Raw genomic sequence first — 14,625 nt, forward strand, 5'->3', positions numbered from 1 at the left:
AGTCATACAAAAACAGAAAGGTCCCACTTGACCTCAGATAGGTTAGTCATTGACAGCAAAATTGAGCTCAGTGTTCACAGAGTAGGAAAAAAAGGGGAAAAAATGTATCAATTCAGCCTGATGTTGCCACTAATTGAAAGGAAAATGAACAAGAGGTCTCTCGCAGGCCAAGAAATATACATGTCAGTTGATGACCTTTTCATCTGTACATAGAGGCTGAAAGGAAGGCTATTGTAATGTTTTGGGCTCAAGTCAACTTCAACATCATAAATACTTGATTTAAAAAATTTAATGGTAAACTTTTATGAAAATAATATTCTGCAATATGTTAAATAACTGAGCTCCCCAGTTACTTTCAAGGTTACACTGCAGTTAGCCAGCTTGACGTTGTATTACTGCTAACCCCAAGCTTTCGAAGCTAGTGCTCCGACAACCCAGACATGTTCCATGGATCTTCAAGCTGAGTCATCGGTCCAACTGAAAAATGAGTGAACATGTCAGATACATGGATAAGGCAAGGCTATTCAGGTGGCTGTGTGGACAGAGTCACAGAGTAAACATCTCCTTTGTCCATCTTCAAAGGCCACAGTAGCACAATACATGTGGAAATAAAATCATTCTTCTCTGCATTAGAATTAGATTACAGTATCTATGAAAGTACAATAAGCATAGCATAACAGTTGAGACGAGAAGCATTTAATACCAATTTAAAAGCGATTGAGGCTGATTGAAACAAATTGGTTTAGTTGTTTTTCCAATAACACCAAACTTCAGATTCCTAAGCAGGGACATAAAACTTGGGTTAGTTAACACTGAATGATCTTGTTGAGAGAGAGAATTGAAAGGACTGTGATTCAATTTGCCACAATCTACACCCAGCACAGCTGAAGAAAAACAAAACAGGTAAATACCAAGAGGCTTCAAGTGATTTTGCTGAAAGTGTCCTATCTTTTGCCTTTTTGAATTTATATTATGTTTGCATGGAATTTCTTAGGTTTTCATTCCGAACTGTTAAATTATATTTTTCTCAAATACCAGAGCCTAATTTCATTTGAAGACTATTTTATTTCCTAAAAGCTTCCCCTAATAAGTACTTATGAAACATTTATTTTGCTGAGTTCAATTTCACCTTTCAATAGCAATCTCTTCCTGAAGGTTCCAATCCAAACTCTTTTTGCTTATTGCAGTTTATAAACAATGAGATATTATCTTATACAGTCAGATGACCACATGCGTCATATTATCACCCGCGTTGAATCACAAAGGATTTTTTCATTCAATTAAGAGGCTATTGAATTCATCGCTTTTTGTTTTCCCTTCCCCTTCTCCCCAGGATTACATTTATTATCACCAACAGGTGATTCACTCACCTGTACCCAGAATTGCAACTTACCCCCTGGTTTTCTTACCACCCACCATGAGAAGGCAGCAATAACAGGCATGAAAAATGATGTTATGCCCTCTAGCCGCAATGGCAGGTTTTCACACCATATCATCTGCTTCCCACCTCATTAATTATTCAGCCACAGGAAATACGCTGTCTCGCTGGTAGGCGGCCTCTGAATCGCCCGCCATGCCATTACCTCACCGTTTCCCTTACTCTGGGTGCCATATCTAAACTGCAGCTGTGCACACAGTTCTCAATGCTTGCAGTCCAGGACTGCTGCATTGAAGACAGGTCCCTGAAAACCAAGAAGAGTTCAGTGACCCGCCGTGATGTCCCCCACCCCCGCTCTAGCCGCATGAGGTCCAGCAATCTCACTACTCCGGCTTGGTTGGCGGTGGCAGAGGTGGTCAGTGTCAATGCTACACACAAGAGATTAGCCATCCATTGCAGAAGGAGGACAAATGATGTTATCAGTGCCACCAGGGTAAGGTAACCATCTCATCGCTCTAAACTCTCACACTCACAAGCCCATCACACATTCACTGGCATCTCATTTACTGCCAGCTTAAGGGACATCGCCACTCACTCTCTCACATGCACCTCACATCTCCATCTGGCCTCAACTCCTCTGGAGACTGCCTCCTCAGCCCTCATCATCTTTGGGCCACTTGCACAGATCAACATGTGCTCCACACACATATTGGGATACCCTCCTTCCCCAGTGCAGCCCTCAGACTGCACCCTCTTCCCTTGCCTGAGGCCACTTCTCCTCCTCCCCCAAGGAAGCCCTAGCCCTGTAGCCATTGAAAAGCCATGCCCGCCTTACAGCTGGTCTGGTAGGTAGAGATCTGCCCGTGTGCCCCTCTATCAGTGATGTGGTGCTGCCTCTGAAGCCTGGCGCTGATAACGGGAAGTGCTGCCCGAAGCAAGGTAGGCAAACAAACCTCGAAATCCTGAGTGACTTGCAGCTCACCTGGTGCACATTGCTAATATACAGTTGTGAAACACGTTGGCGTGCAATCAGCCTAGATGATCCAGCATGGGGGGATGATTCTGGCAAGCAGGGCTTATAATGAGATGCTAAAGTATTGAAATTAGGTTCCTGACGAGCAGCAGCAGAAACACAACCCTCCAGTGACGGGCGGAGGGACAATCGCAAACTGGTTTCATATTGGCGTAAAACCAATTTGTGGCCGCCTTGCTGTATTGTCCGCCCCTGCCCCCCACCGCCTGCCATGGGCCCCGCCATCAACGGATGATTCCGCCCTAGGAGTTGACCAAAAAAATGTTGAGCTGTTTAGATGGTATAGCGAGATACCAGCTCATTCTGCATTCCCAAGAGAACTGCACAGGGAGCAAGTGAACTGGGAAAAACCTAAACATGAGTATTAACAAACAATGGCCTAAGTTACAATTCAAATTTTGCACTTAACGTGGCCTGCGCCAAGAAATAAGTTCCCACATAGTTGATCACTGCAGTCAGAATACACTTTAGTACTAATCATTGCCAAGGAAGAACTGTTAAACAGACCTCTTTAAGGACTTAACTTGAATCAACCCTGAGGATTCGGATGCCAATGAGGGTCCTTTTCAACCCTTGGTGCAAAGAGTGCATTGACACCAATCTGCACCACAACACACTGACATTAAAAGCATTTTTGACTTTTAGCTGAAACTAAAGTCTGTGTACATCAAGGCCACACGACAATTGACCCCTCCAGTTCATTAACATGGAACTCTCATCAGGCAGGGAATTATCATCCTGGAGCTGCTTGGGATAGTGCCACTCATACATCTGTTTGTCACACCCCAGGAATAGGCAATCCCAGTCATTTATAATAGTGAGGTTTCAAGGCTTGATTGCCAGGGAAATTAACAAAACATCTCCATTCTGATCGGAGATAGTGAACTCATGAAATGCAGCCTTAATTGTTTTTTCAAACATGAACCTCAAGAGGATCACACATGAATCATCATCATGCCTCATCTTGCCCCATTCTTATAGCACTTTGCAATTGGATCCCAATACGAGAGGTAGACGGGCTAAGGAGGCTGATAGATGCCAGCTGCAGCATTTTTATTTTTTATTCATTCATGGGGTGTGGGCTTCACTGGCTGGGCCAGCATTTATTGCCCATCCCGAAATGTCCTTGCGAAGGTGGTGGTGAGCTGCCTCCTTGAATCGCTGCAGTCCATGTGGTGTAGGTACACCCACAGTGCTGTTCGGGAGGGAGTTCCAGCATTTTAATCCAGCGACAGTGAAGGAACGGTGATATATTTCCAAGTCAGGATGACGAGCAGCTTGAAGGGGAACTTCCAGGTGGTGGTGTTCCCATGTGTCTGCTGTCTTTGTCCTTCTAGATGGTAGCAGTTGTGGGTTTGGAAGGCGCTGTTGAAGGAGCCTTGGTGAATTCCTGCAGTGCATCTTGTAGATCGTACACACAGCTGCTACTGTGTTTCGGTGATGGAGGGAACGAATGTTTGTGGAAGGGGTGCCAATCAAGTGGGCTGCTTTGTCCTAGATGGTATCAAGCTTCCTGAGTGTTGTTGGAGCTGCAGTCATCCAGGCAAGTGGTGAGTCTTCCACCACACTCCTGATTTGTGCCTTGTAGAAGGTAGACAGGCTTTGGGGAGTCAGGAGGTGAGTTACTCACTGCCGGATTCATAGCCTCTGACCTGCTCTTGTAGCCACAGCATTTATATGGCTGGTCCAGTACAGTTTCTGACCAATGGTAACCCCAGGATGTTGATAGTGGGGGATTCAGCAATGGTAATGCCATTAAACATAAAGGGGCAATGATTAGATTCTCTCTTATTGCCGGACAATTGTTTGAAGCGAATGTTACTGGCTACTTGTCAGCCCAAGCCTGGATATTGCCCAGGTTTTGCTGCATTTGGACATGAACTGCCTCAGGACCTGAGGATTCACGAATGGTGCTGAACATTGTGCAATCATCAGCGAACATCCCCACTTCTGACTTTATGATGGAAGGAAGGTCGTTGATAAAGCAGCTGAAGATCGTTGAGCCGAGGATAATTCATAATAAAAATGATTCATACATCCAAGAGGTTTGTTCCCTGAAACCTCTCAGTAGACTTGAGGCGCTCATATTTAACAAATTAATTATCAAGCTCAGCATATGTGGAAGCATCAGAAGTTACAGCACAGAAGGAGGCCATTTAGTCCATCACGCCTTTGCTGGCTTTTTGAAAGAGCAGTTGTGCTTAGTCCACATTCCCGCTTTTTGCCCCTAACACTGTAAGTTCCTCATTCTCGAGTATCTGTCCAACTCCATTTGAAATTTATTTGTGGCTTCAGCTTCCACCAACTTCTCAGGTGGAGCATTTGAGATCCTGACAATTCACTGAGTAAAAATATTTCTCCTTATCTCCACTCCTGATCTTTTTCCTCTGTAACCTGTATTTCAGCACAGCATGAGGTGTAATGTAAAAATGCAGGCCACCCTATGAAAAATATTGCCTAGATGAATAAAATTTTAAGCTTATTTGCAAGTTCTTAAGTTAGAAACAAAATTAGCTTAAATGGTATTTATCAGAAGGTGTTAAGATTAATACCTACTATGTACGCCAACATTTATCACTGATCTATCAGAGCCGTCATCTATTTTAGGAGGAAGCATTTGCTTAGCAAGGTCTTGTAATTTATGCATTAATTAGAGTAAACGCACAATGATGATAAGATAATTAGCTCAAAATTTACTAATTAGCCAGTTACTCTTTGAAAGCATTCAATTACACAAGCCATCAAACCACAAATTGTATTTATTGACTTTATCAACTTGTTCAATCTACAAATGGAACATGCTAATCTTTTACACCACATACACGCATGCGCCAAGGAGAATTTAAGTTAGTTTTATTAATTTTTTTTTTAGTTACTTCTCCATTGGAATTATATTTGATCACACCAGCATGAACCACTACTGGGTGGTGGGTAGTGTCCTAGGCCCAACCCTCTTCATCTCCTTCATCAATCACCTTCCCTCCATCATATGCAGCAAGGCATGGACAATATCCAGGTTTGGGCTGATAAGTGGAAGTAACATTCGTGCCAGGCAATGACTATCTCCAACAATAGAGAATCTAACCATCTCTTCTTGATGTACAATGACATTACCATCACTGAATTCCCCACCATTCACATCATGGGGGTTGCTATTGACCAAAAGTTGAACTGAACAAGTCATATAAATACTATAATTAGAAAAGCAGGTGAGAGACTGGGAATTCTGTGGAGAGTAACTCACCTCCTGACTCCCCAAAGCCTGTCCATCATCTACAAGTCAGAAGTGTGATAGAATACTCTCGACTTTCCCAGATGAGTGCAGCTAACAACACCTAAGAAGCTCAACACCATCCAGGACTAATCAGCCCGTTTGATCAACAACCCCAGCTGCCACCTTAGTCATTCACTCCCTCTACCACCAGCCCACAGTGGCAGCAGTGTGCACCATCTACAAGATGCACTGCAGCAACTCACCAAGGCTCCTTTGACAACACCTTCCAAACCAGTGACCTCTACCAGCTGGAAGGACAATGGCAGCAGATGCATGGGAACACCACCACCTGGAAGATCCCCTCCAAGTCACTCACCATCCTAATTTGGAAATATATCACCGTTCCTTCACTGTCACTGGGTCAGAATCCTGGAACTCCCTCCCTAACAGTGGATGTACCTGCAACACATGGACTGCAGCGGTTCAAGAAGGCAGCTCACCACCGCCTCAAGGGCAATTAGGGATGGGCAACATCCAGTGACGTCCAAACCCCAGGAATGAATTAAAGGCTGAAGTGCAGAAGGCACTTATTCTTTGACAGAATCTTGCCCTTGTCAGGCAAGGGCAGATGGGAAGCCAACCGCCACTCGTGATCGAGGCCAGAAGGCGATTTCATGCTGGTGGGCCAAGTAAGGCTCGCCCAGCATGAAACGCACGCAGCAGTGCTCAGTGCTGCCTGTGCAGGTGGGGAGAGAAGGGCGAGCGCAAACTTCATGCTTCAGAATCTCGAGGCACAGAGCTGCCTCAGGGAGATGAGTATTTTTTTTTAAAAGTAAAGAAATTAAAAATGTTATAAACCATGTACCCTCATGTGACTCCGTTACATGAACAGGGATATTTTATTAATTAAATTTTAAAATTATTTTATTTTTATTTGCTTAAGCAAACCTCATTCCACCCATGGATGAAGTTTCCTAAAATGTGCAAAGACTGCTTGGTCTTTTTGCTTGCCCGCCAACCATAAGTTTGGACCGGCTGCAAAAAATGTCAGTCAGCTGATTCTTTAATGGCCTTAATAGGCCTATTAATTGTCGGCTGCCGTTCCCGTGTGCGTCTGCCGACCGAAATATCGCATGACTGCGCATTGATGTCGGGACACTCGCCCAACGTCAACGCACGTCATTTTACACTCGCGCGGGTCAGGTGTGCATACGCCCACAGAGCTAAAAACTTTGCCCCACATTTCCACAGTAACAGTATGTTCCTCAGAATTGCTTGGTGTCTCTCTGTTATGATTTGGTCTTCCCCAACATTTTTCACATGTTAACAACAAAAAAAAGAATTCCCAATTAGCAGATCAAATCTCAGGAAGTAAAATCTGCAACTGCAGCCATCTTTTAAGTGCGTTAGCTGGCTATGAGGCGAACAATTACCCCTTAATCACACAATTATATCCCAGTGACTGTGTGGGTTATGAGCCACAGTAATTTGTTTACTCCGGAAGGTATTAAATAGCACACTGTCAAACCATCATGTTCAGACTAAAACTATTATTACAAATACTGAAGTTACTATTTACAAATAAGCACTTCAGCAGGAAAGCAAAGAATTTGTGATCCAATCCTGGATTTACACAGGTCTTTAAAAACATGAGAAGAGCCAGATATTTTATCAATATTTTTCAGTAGATGTTGAATGAGCATCTGATGGAATGTCATGTGTGTAGAGCTCCTTTTGGTAGTCATAGGCTGTGCAGAGAAAGGAATTGAAAAAAAAAGTCATCCTCATTTAAACACCTTTGTAGCTAAAGCAGGCTCATTGGGTGCAGCACTGATGGACTGCTGTCTGTTGCCATCTTTTGGATGAGACATTAAACCAGGGCTTCATTTGCCAGTTTGGGAGGGTGTAAAAGATCTCATGGCACCATTTTGAGGATCCGGAGAGTTATCCCTGACGTCCTGGCCAATATTTATCCTTCAGTCAACATCGCAAAACCGCATTGGGCTTTAACTCCCGATGGAATGGCAATTGAGTCAGATGCCACTCCGCTGTAAAGTAATTAACTGGAAATCTTGCTCAACTTACCGATTCAGGCTGGGTAAGATCTGTGCAGTGCAGCTCGCTCCTGACAGGCAAGTAAGCCTTTCCCCCTTTTTTACGGCACTAGCTGCCCTAAAGCAGGTAAGGTTAGAGGTCCAGCCAGGTTTAAAGGTCTTTGACAAACCAGGGAGAAGGTAAGTGTATAAGATAGGATCTGGTTGGGGGAGGGGCAGGGCTCAGATCAGGTCTTGGTGGGAGGCAGATTTGGGGAGGTCAGCAGTTGAGCCTAGTGAGGGGGAGGGTGGTTGGTGGGGGTGGGGAATCTGGTCGGGCCTTGCTGACTAGGGTGGGGGCAGTCAGGCCTGGTCGGGGGGACAGCAAACGGGCCTGGCAGCGAGGTCGGATGGTGGAGAGAGGGGAGTCGGATTCTGGGATGGGGGTGTGGAGATAGAGGAGAGTCGGGTCCTAGCCCATGAAAGTAAGTAGGGAGAGGAGTCGGGCCTAGCTTTGGGTGGAGTTGGGGATGGAGGAAGGTCAGCAGTTGGGGGTCAGGCCTTGATGTGGGGGGGAGGGGTGTTGGCTTGATGTGTCAACTTTGCAGGGGTGGGGGTGGTCGGCAGTTGGACCTTGGGTGAGGGAGTTTCCGTGGGTGGGTTGGGGAGCCCTGTGGGGGGCTGGGGAATTAAGGGGAGGGGTAGTTGGGGGTGTTGGGGAGAGTCCTATGGGAGATCAGTGTGTGTCTGTACAATAACTTAGAAGCTAGAAGTGGCTTTAATTCTTCTAACTTTTTCTTGGTAACTATTGATGAAAGGCAGTCGGAACCATTTGATGTTTGTGATTTAAATCAATTTTTGTATGGTTCCCAGTGCAGGACAATTGTCCATCGAAAGTTTGCACCTCCCGGGCAATTGCCATGCAATCCTTCCCTGGGAACATCCAGTGGGGAAGCCTTTCCCCAGCACTTCTTTGGGGTACCCCCCCATTTACACTGCCCTGGAGCTCGGATGTTATGGCCCATTATCTGGTGATTATCACATTGGTAATTGTGGGATCTTGCTGTGCCCAAGTTGGCTGCTGCATTTCCTACATTTCAACAGTGACTACACTTCAAAAAAGTGCTTTGTTGGCTGTAAAGTGCTTTGAGACATCCGGTGATCATGAAAAGTGCTATATAAATACAAGTCTTTCTCTTTATGAAACAAATTTTCTCAGTGGTCTCCCAGTTGAGATGTTAGCCATTTTTAACCCTTAAGTAGACAAGGCATAAATAATATAGTCCTCATCAACTGCTTCTCTGTTTGCTCCTCACATCTGTCAGGCATTATATATCTGATACTGGATTGTTCACAACCTCAGTGTCATGTCTGATCCTTCAATGAGCTTTCAACCACATAACCTCATCATGCAGACTACCTGTCTCCACCTCCGAAACATTACCCAACTCCACCCCTCTCTCAGCTCTTCCTTTGTTACCTTGAGACTTGACTTTTCTAATACACTCGTGGCCAGCCTCCCACATTCTACCCTCTATAAACCTGAGGTCATCCAAAACTCTTCTGTCCATGTCCTTATTGCACCAGGTCCCATTCACCCATCACTCCTCCCTGACCTAGACTGCCCTCTACCTAAGCAATGCCTCACTTTTTAAATTCTCATCATTGTTTTGAAATCTTTCCACCTCCAGCCCCACATCCTTCCGAGATCTCTGCAGTCCTCTAATTCTGACCTCTTCTGTATCCCCAATTTTAATAGCTACACGATTGGTGGCTGTGCCCTCAGTTGTCAAGGCCCCAAGCTCTGGAACACCTACATCTCTTCACCTCTCTTAGTAGTTAGGGTTTGGAATGCACTGCCAGGAAGTGTGATGGAGGCAGGTTCAACTGAGGCATTGGTTGATTATTTAAATAGAAACAACGTGCAGGGTTACGGGGAAAAGGCAGGAGATTGGCATTAAGTTAAAATGCTCAGAGAGCAGGCGCAGGCACGATGGGCTGAATGGCCTCTATACCATAACAATTCTGAGATTCTGCTTTTCTCTTTTAAGACACTCTTTGGAAACAACTTCTTTGACCATGCATTTGGTCATCTGACCTAATATTGCCTTATATGGCTCGGCATCCAATTCTGCTTATAGTGCTCATTTGAAGAGACTTGAAACATTTTATTACATTAAACATTCTATGTAAATAAAAGTCATTGTTATACCTGTTGATATTTTTAAACAGATTTCCCTTGATGCTTTAGCCAGTTAGGTTGTAATATATTTGCCTGTAAACTCATATCCTCGGAAATGAGTGGTCCCTGATGGTTTACGAATAAGCTGCCCATGGTCTTTCAAAGGACCAATTAGCACTCAAAATAAATTCTTTGTATCTTTGCTCATCTAAAGACCAAAAGGCCTGCCTTGCAGACAGTAACTTAATTTTCAAGTTTAAAAAGGATAGGAAGCCTTCGTCTCAACTCCAGCTGTTGCTAAATCTTGTGTAATCAGAGGTGGCCATATATGTTCTGTATGGTGATTTAAAAATATAACAAAGAAATCTCCCAAATATTCATACTTCTCATTTCACCTCCCTTTTCCAATTAGGGTTGTCAACTCTGATCGGATATTGTTACAATCTCAACAAAGAACAATTACATCTTTTAAAAAGAAGAAACCTGTAATCCAGTTATTTGCTAAAAGAATGAAGCCATAAGATTCCACTGTTTAAAACAGAAGAGTTTTATTGTACAAGGGTCAAACAAAGCAAATACTAAATATTATCTCAAGTAACCGCCTATACTCTCAAACCCAGAATCAACATAAGTTAAACATCAATTAACAGGCAAATTGCGATTGCTTATAAACTATAAGTTCCACATTTAATGGCAGATACAACTAAGACTGATCTTACAAATCATCAGTCCGCACAGCATTTATGTCATCAGCCTCAGTCATGAAGCCCTTCAAAACTCTGGCTTCCTCACAAAGAATTTCAGCTCCTCTTATTCTAAGGTTTAGCCTGATCCCTAGTGGCAGCAGGGCAAAACAAACCCAAGTTCCACGGCACGATCTTCACCAAAAATGGTATACATCTGCAGAACCTCCTCAATTCTGCTTACAATCTGAATGCTATAGATCTATCAATGCTATCTTCAAGTAACAGAAACAGCTGTGGCAACTGTGTGTTTGTCTATTCCCAGCTTCTGGTCCAAGCCTTTGTTTTCTTCAGCGTGCCTGTACTCCACCAATGGAATCCTCATCTGCTCCTGATTTTGGATTGATCTGTGTCCTTTTATATCTATCAGCCAGGTTCAGTCTCCCTGAAAGTTTTGGTTTTCAATCACAGTTTCAGTTTTCATTTCCTCAGAAACTGGGAGGGTCAATTTCCTTTTTCTGTTAGGGTCTGTCAAAAGAATCAAGTTTTAAAACAATGATGTATTCCTAAAGGTTTCATCACACGCCCTTCTGCCTCTACTTGCCCTTCCCAGTCAGACAGCCTTTTTTTCCCATCGCCAGTATTTCAAAATCACCATTCCAATAAAATAAAAACAAAAAACTTCTTTTAATGCTCTTAATGCTTTTACTTGTGGTTTGTTCATACCAGTGTCCAGGAGATTAGTCTACAATTCCAAGAGGTTCCAGGGAAACCCTGAAGAGAGATGGAAAGCTTACTTCCAAACTGTGTTGGAACACACCTCCAGTCAGGAAGCCTGCGCCAATCCACGCTACCTGCACTGTCGAATTCCAACCGAGATTGAATATAAACAATGCCTTGTTTGTTTTTCTTAATTCATTCACAGGATGTGAACAGTGCATCCAAGGGCAGCATTTATTGTCCATCCCTAATTGTCCTTTAGAAGACAGTGGTGAGCCACCTTCTTGAATATAACTAAGGAGTTCTGTTAAGTCGATAGATTGGAGAAGCTGGGGCTGTTCTCCTCGGAGAAGAGAAGGTTGAAAGGAGATTTGATAGAAGTGTTCAAAATCTTGACAGGCCTGGGCAGACTAGACAGGGAGAAACTGTTCCCATTGGTGAAAGGATCAGGAACTAGAGGACAGCGATTTGAGACGATTGACAAAAGGAGCGAAGGTGATATGAGGAAAAACGTTTTCACACAGCAAGTGGTTAGGATCTGGACCGCACTGAGAGTGCAGTGGAAGCAGATTCAATTGTGGCTTTCAAAAGAGAATTGGATCATTATCTAGAGAGGAAATGTTTGCAGGACTGTGGGGAGAAAAGGCAGGAGAATGGGACTAGGTGAGTTGCTCTTGCAAAAAGCGGCCAAATGGCCTCCTCCTCTGCTGTAACCATTCTGTAATTCTATAAGTAGCTTGCCAGACTATTTCTGATGGGAGTTTAGACTCAACCTTGGGCAGAATTCTCTGGTCAGCGAGTGGGGGCGGGGCCAGCTTGCCGAGCATAAAATGACACGCAGTGATGTCAGGTGGGTGTCCCAACATCATTGTGCGTCATTTAGATTTTCAGTTTGGTGGGCACGCAGCTGAGTCAGCTGCCGAACTGTCAAAGGCCTATTAAGGCCATTTAAATAGAAATTAATTCAATTAGCTGAGCTTAGGTGGCCTTCGCATTTTTCATGAAACCTCATCCACGGGCAGGAAGTGTTTTAAAAGTCAATTAAAAATTTTAAAATAATTCTTTCGTATGTCCCAGCTCATGAGGGGATATGTTTTAAAAGTTTTTATTTCCCTTTATTTAAATTTACACATGTCAAGCCGATCTCCCTGAAGCATCTCCGTGCCTCGGAGATCTCTGAGGTCTTCCATGCGCATGTGCGAGAGCGCACAGTGAACCACTCAGGGAATCCCCCCCCACCTGTACAGGGAGCGCACAGTGCTTCCGAGTGAGCATCACGCTGGGTGGGCCATAAGTGGCCCGCCCATGTAAAATGGTGATCGAGTTTGCGCACGCCCCCACACAGCCCCCCAATGGGTGGGGAACATTCAGCCCCTTTTATAGTTCTGGATTCACATATAGGCCAGACTAAGTAAGGCCAACAGATTTCCTTCCCTGAAAGACATTAAGGAACGAAATAGGTTTTTACAATAATCCGGCAACGTCATGGTCACCCTTACTGAGACTAGCTATGCTTCCATATCCGAAGGCAGAATTGGAACTATGAGGCAGAAATGGAATAGTTACAGGGATTGAGAGTGTGGTGGATGCAGGTTTAATCGAGGCTTTCAAGAGGGAATTGGATTATTATCTGAAAAGGAAGAATGTACAGCACTATGGGGAGAAGGGGGTGAGTGGCATTAGGTGAATTGCTCCTGCAGTGAGCCGGCACAGACACGATGGGCTGAATGGACTCCTGTGCTGTAACAATTCTGTGATTCTGTGAACCCACAACCTTGAGGTCATTAGTACCACACGCTAACCATCTTAGCCAACCAGCCCTTATCAAAGTAGTTCATATTGCATGCTGATAACGGATTACCAAATTCATTTGCCTTTTTGATTAATGCTACGCAGGCCAGCATCTCTTTAGTCATTGTCTAGGCTTTGTTATTTGTTTTTTGTAGCTACTTTCTATTAAGCTATTTATATAATGGGAGGTTTACTATAAATAAATACTGTTCATCTTAATTCATCCCAATATTTAAATCATTAAATCTTCATTATTGATGTATTGTGTGATTGCAGGGATGGTAGAATGTTGGCTATGTGGATCTTGGCCTTTGCTAATCCAGCCATTCCTACCTACTAACTACAAAACCTACCCATTTAAATGACATGGTTATTTTCTTATTCCAAGATTAAAATAAAATATTCATGATTTTAATGGCTTTTGGGAAGACAGTGACTATTAAAATATCAAATCAACTGGTGAAATAGAATAAACTACTGTTTGTCAGAACTTTAATTTGTAAGAACAAGCTACACTAGCCAGAATTTAGCAGCTGTTGAATTTTTAATTCTAACTGATGATTCTTCAACCCACAGTCCTTCACAAAGATATCGGGAGCTGTCGAGCTGCTACCATAACGGGAACAATGTCAAGGATCTCTCTGAATGATGACGAAGAGGACAAAGGAATCAACCCTGAAGGCGTGAATTTTTCAACCCTCCCTGGAAATATAATTTCCAAAGTTTTGATACAACAGCCACCGACCGTGCATGTGCCAATTGGAATGAATGAGTTGACTGAGCAGTGTCTAAAGAAGGAGAACAGTGAATTACGACGGACAGTTTATTTATGCACTGATGACAATCTTAGAGTGGGGGATGCTGAGCTGACCCAAACTCAAGAGAGAATGATGGAGAGTGACTACATTGTGATGCCAAGAGGCTCAGCAAATGTTCAACCTATCATTAAGGATGAAAGCAAATTAAATATCAGCATGGAAGGCATGCCACATGATAGGTTAATGCATTTTAAGGTTAATCCCGAATTTAACACAAGTGCACCTGTGATGGATCACATCAGCTTTAATTTAGATCAACATCTCAGCACCCAAGAACACAAACAGAACATACCATTTGAGCCTCGGTCAGCTGTAAAGAACTTCATTGTTTCTGAACTTGATGAAAATAACACTGCACTATCAAGGAGTGAAACAGGCTCAACAGTATCCATGAGTTCTTTAGAGGTTAGTAGGTTTGCATCGAGACAATGCAGAATGTACTCTAGCTACATATATTGAGGTGAATTGTTCTACTTATGTATCTGCAAAATATGAGTTTTTGTTGTTGCAACTTTTTCTGTGCAGACCTCAGGAGAAAAGAAACTTCTCCACCACGCAAACCTTACAAACCTTTACGTAATTTTTGTCAGCGTTAACACTCAGAGTTTCAGGCGCATCTGTTTTCATTGCCAATTTAATGCAGGGATTTTATCTCTATTATCAACATAATAACACCTCCCCTGAAATAGCAGGCAAGGAATGTTCTCCGAACCCATTAACAATTGGTCACAAATGTCTCCAACAGAAGCTCTTAAATTATAATTGAACTAGTT

The 14,625-nt window shown here is 43.5% G+C and overlaps 1 protein-coding gene across 1 annotated transcript in view; it reads left to right on the top strand.

Annotated features, from left to right (window-relative positions):
* adgrb3 (adhesion G protein-coupled receptor B3) overlaps nucleotides 1-14,625 on the top strand; it is a 1,012,398-nt gene that overhangs the window by 960,990 nt on the left and 36,783 nt on the right. The window contains exon 28 of the mRNA XM_041188763.1: nucleotides 13,611-14,257. Within this exon, the coding sequence (XP_041044697.1) occupies nucleotides 13,611-14,257 (647 nt within the window). The remainder of the gene's footprint in view (nucleotides 1-13,610; nucleotides 14,258-14,625) is intronic.

Source organism: Carcharodon carcharias, chromosome 5 (assembly GCF_017639515.1).
Source record: "Carcharodon carcharias isolate sCarCar2 chromosome 5, sCarCar2.pri, whole genome shotgun sequence".
Classification (NCBI taxonomy): domain Eukaryota; kingdom Metazoa; phylum Chordata; class Chondrichthyes; order Lamniformes; family Lamnidae; genus Carcharodon; species Carcharodon carcharias.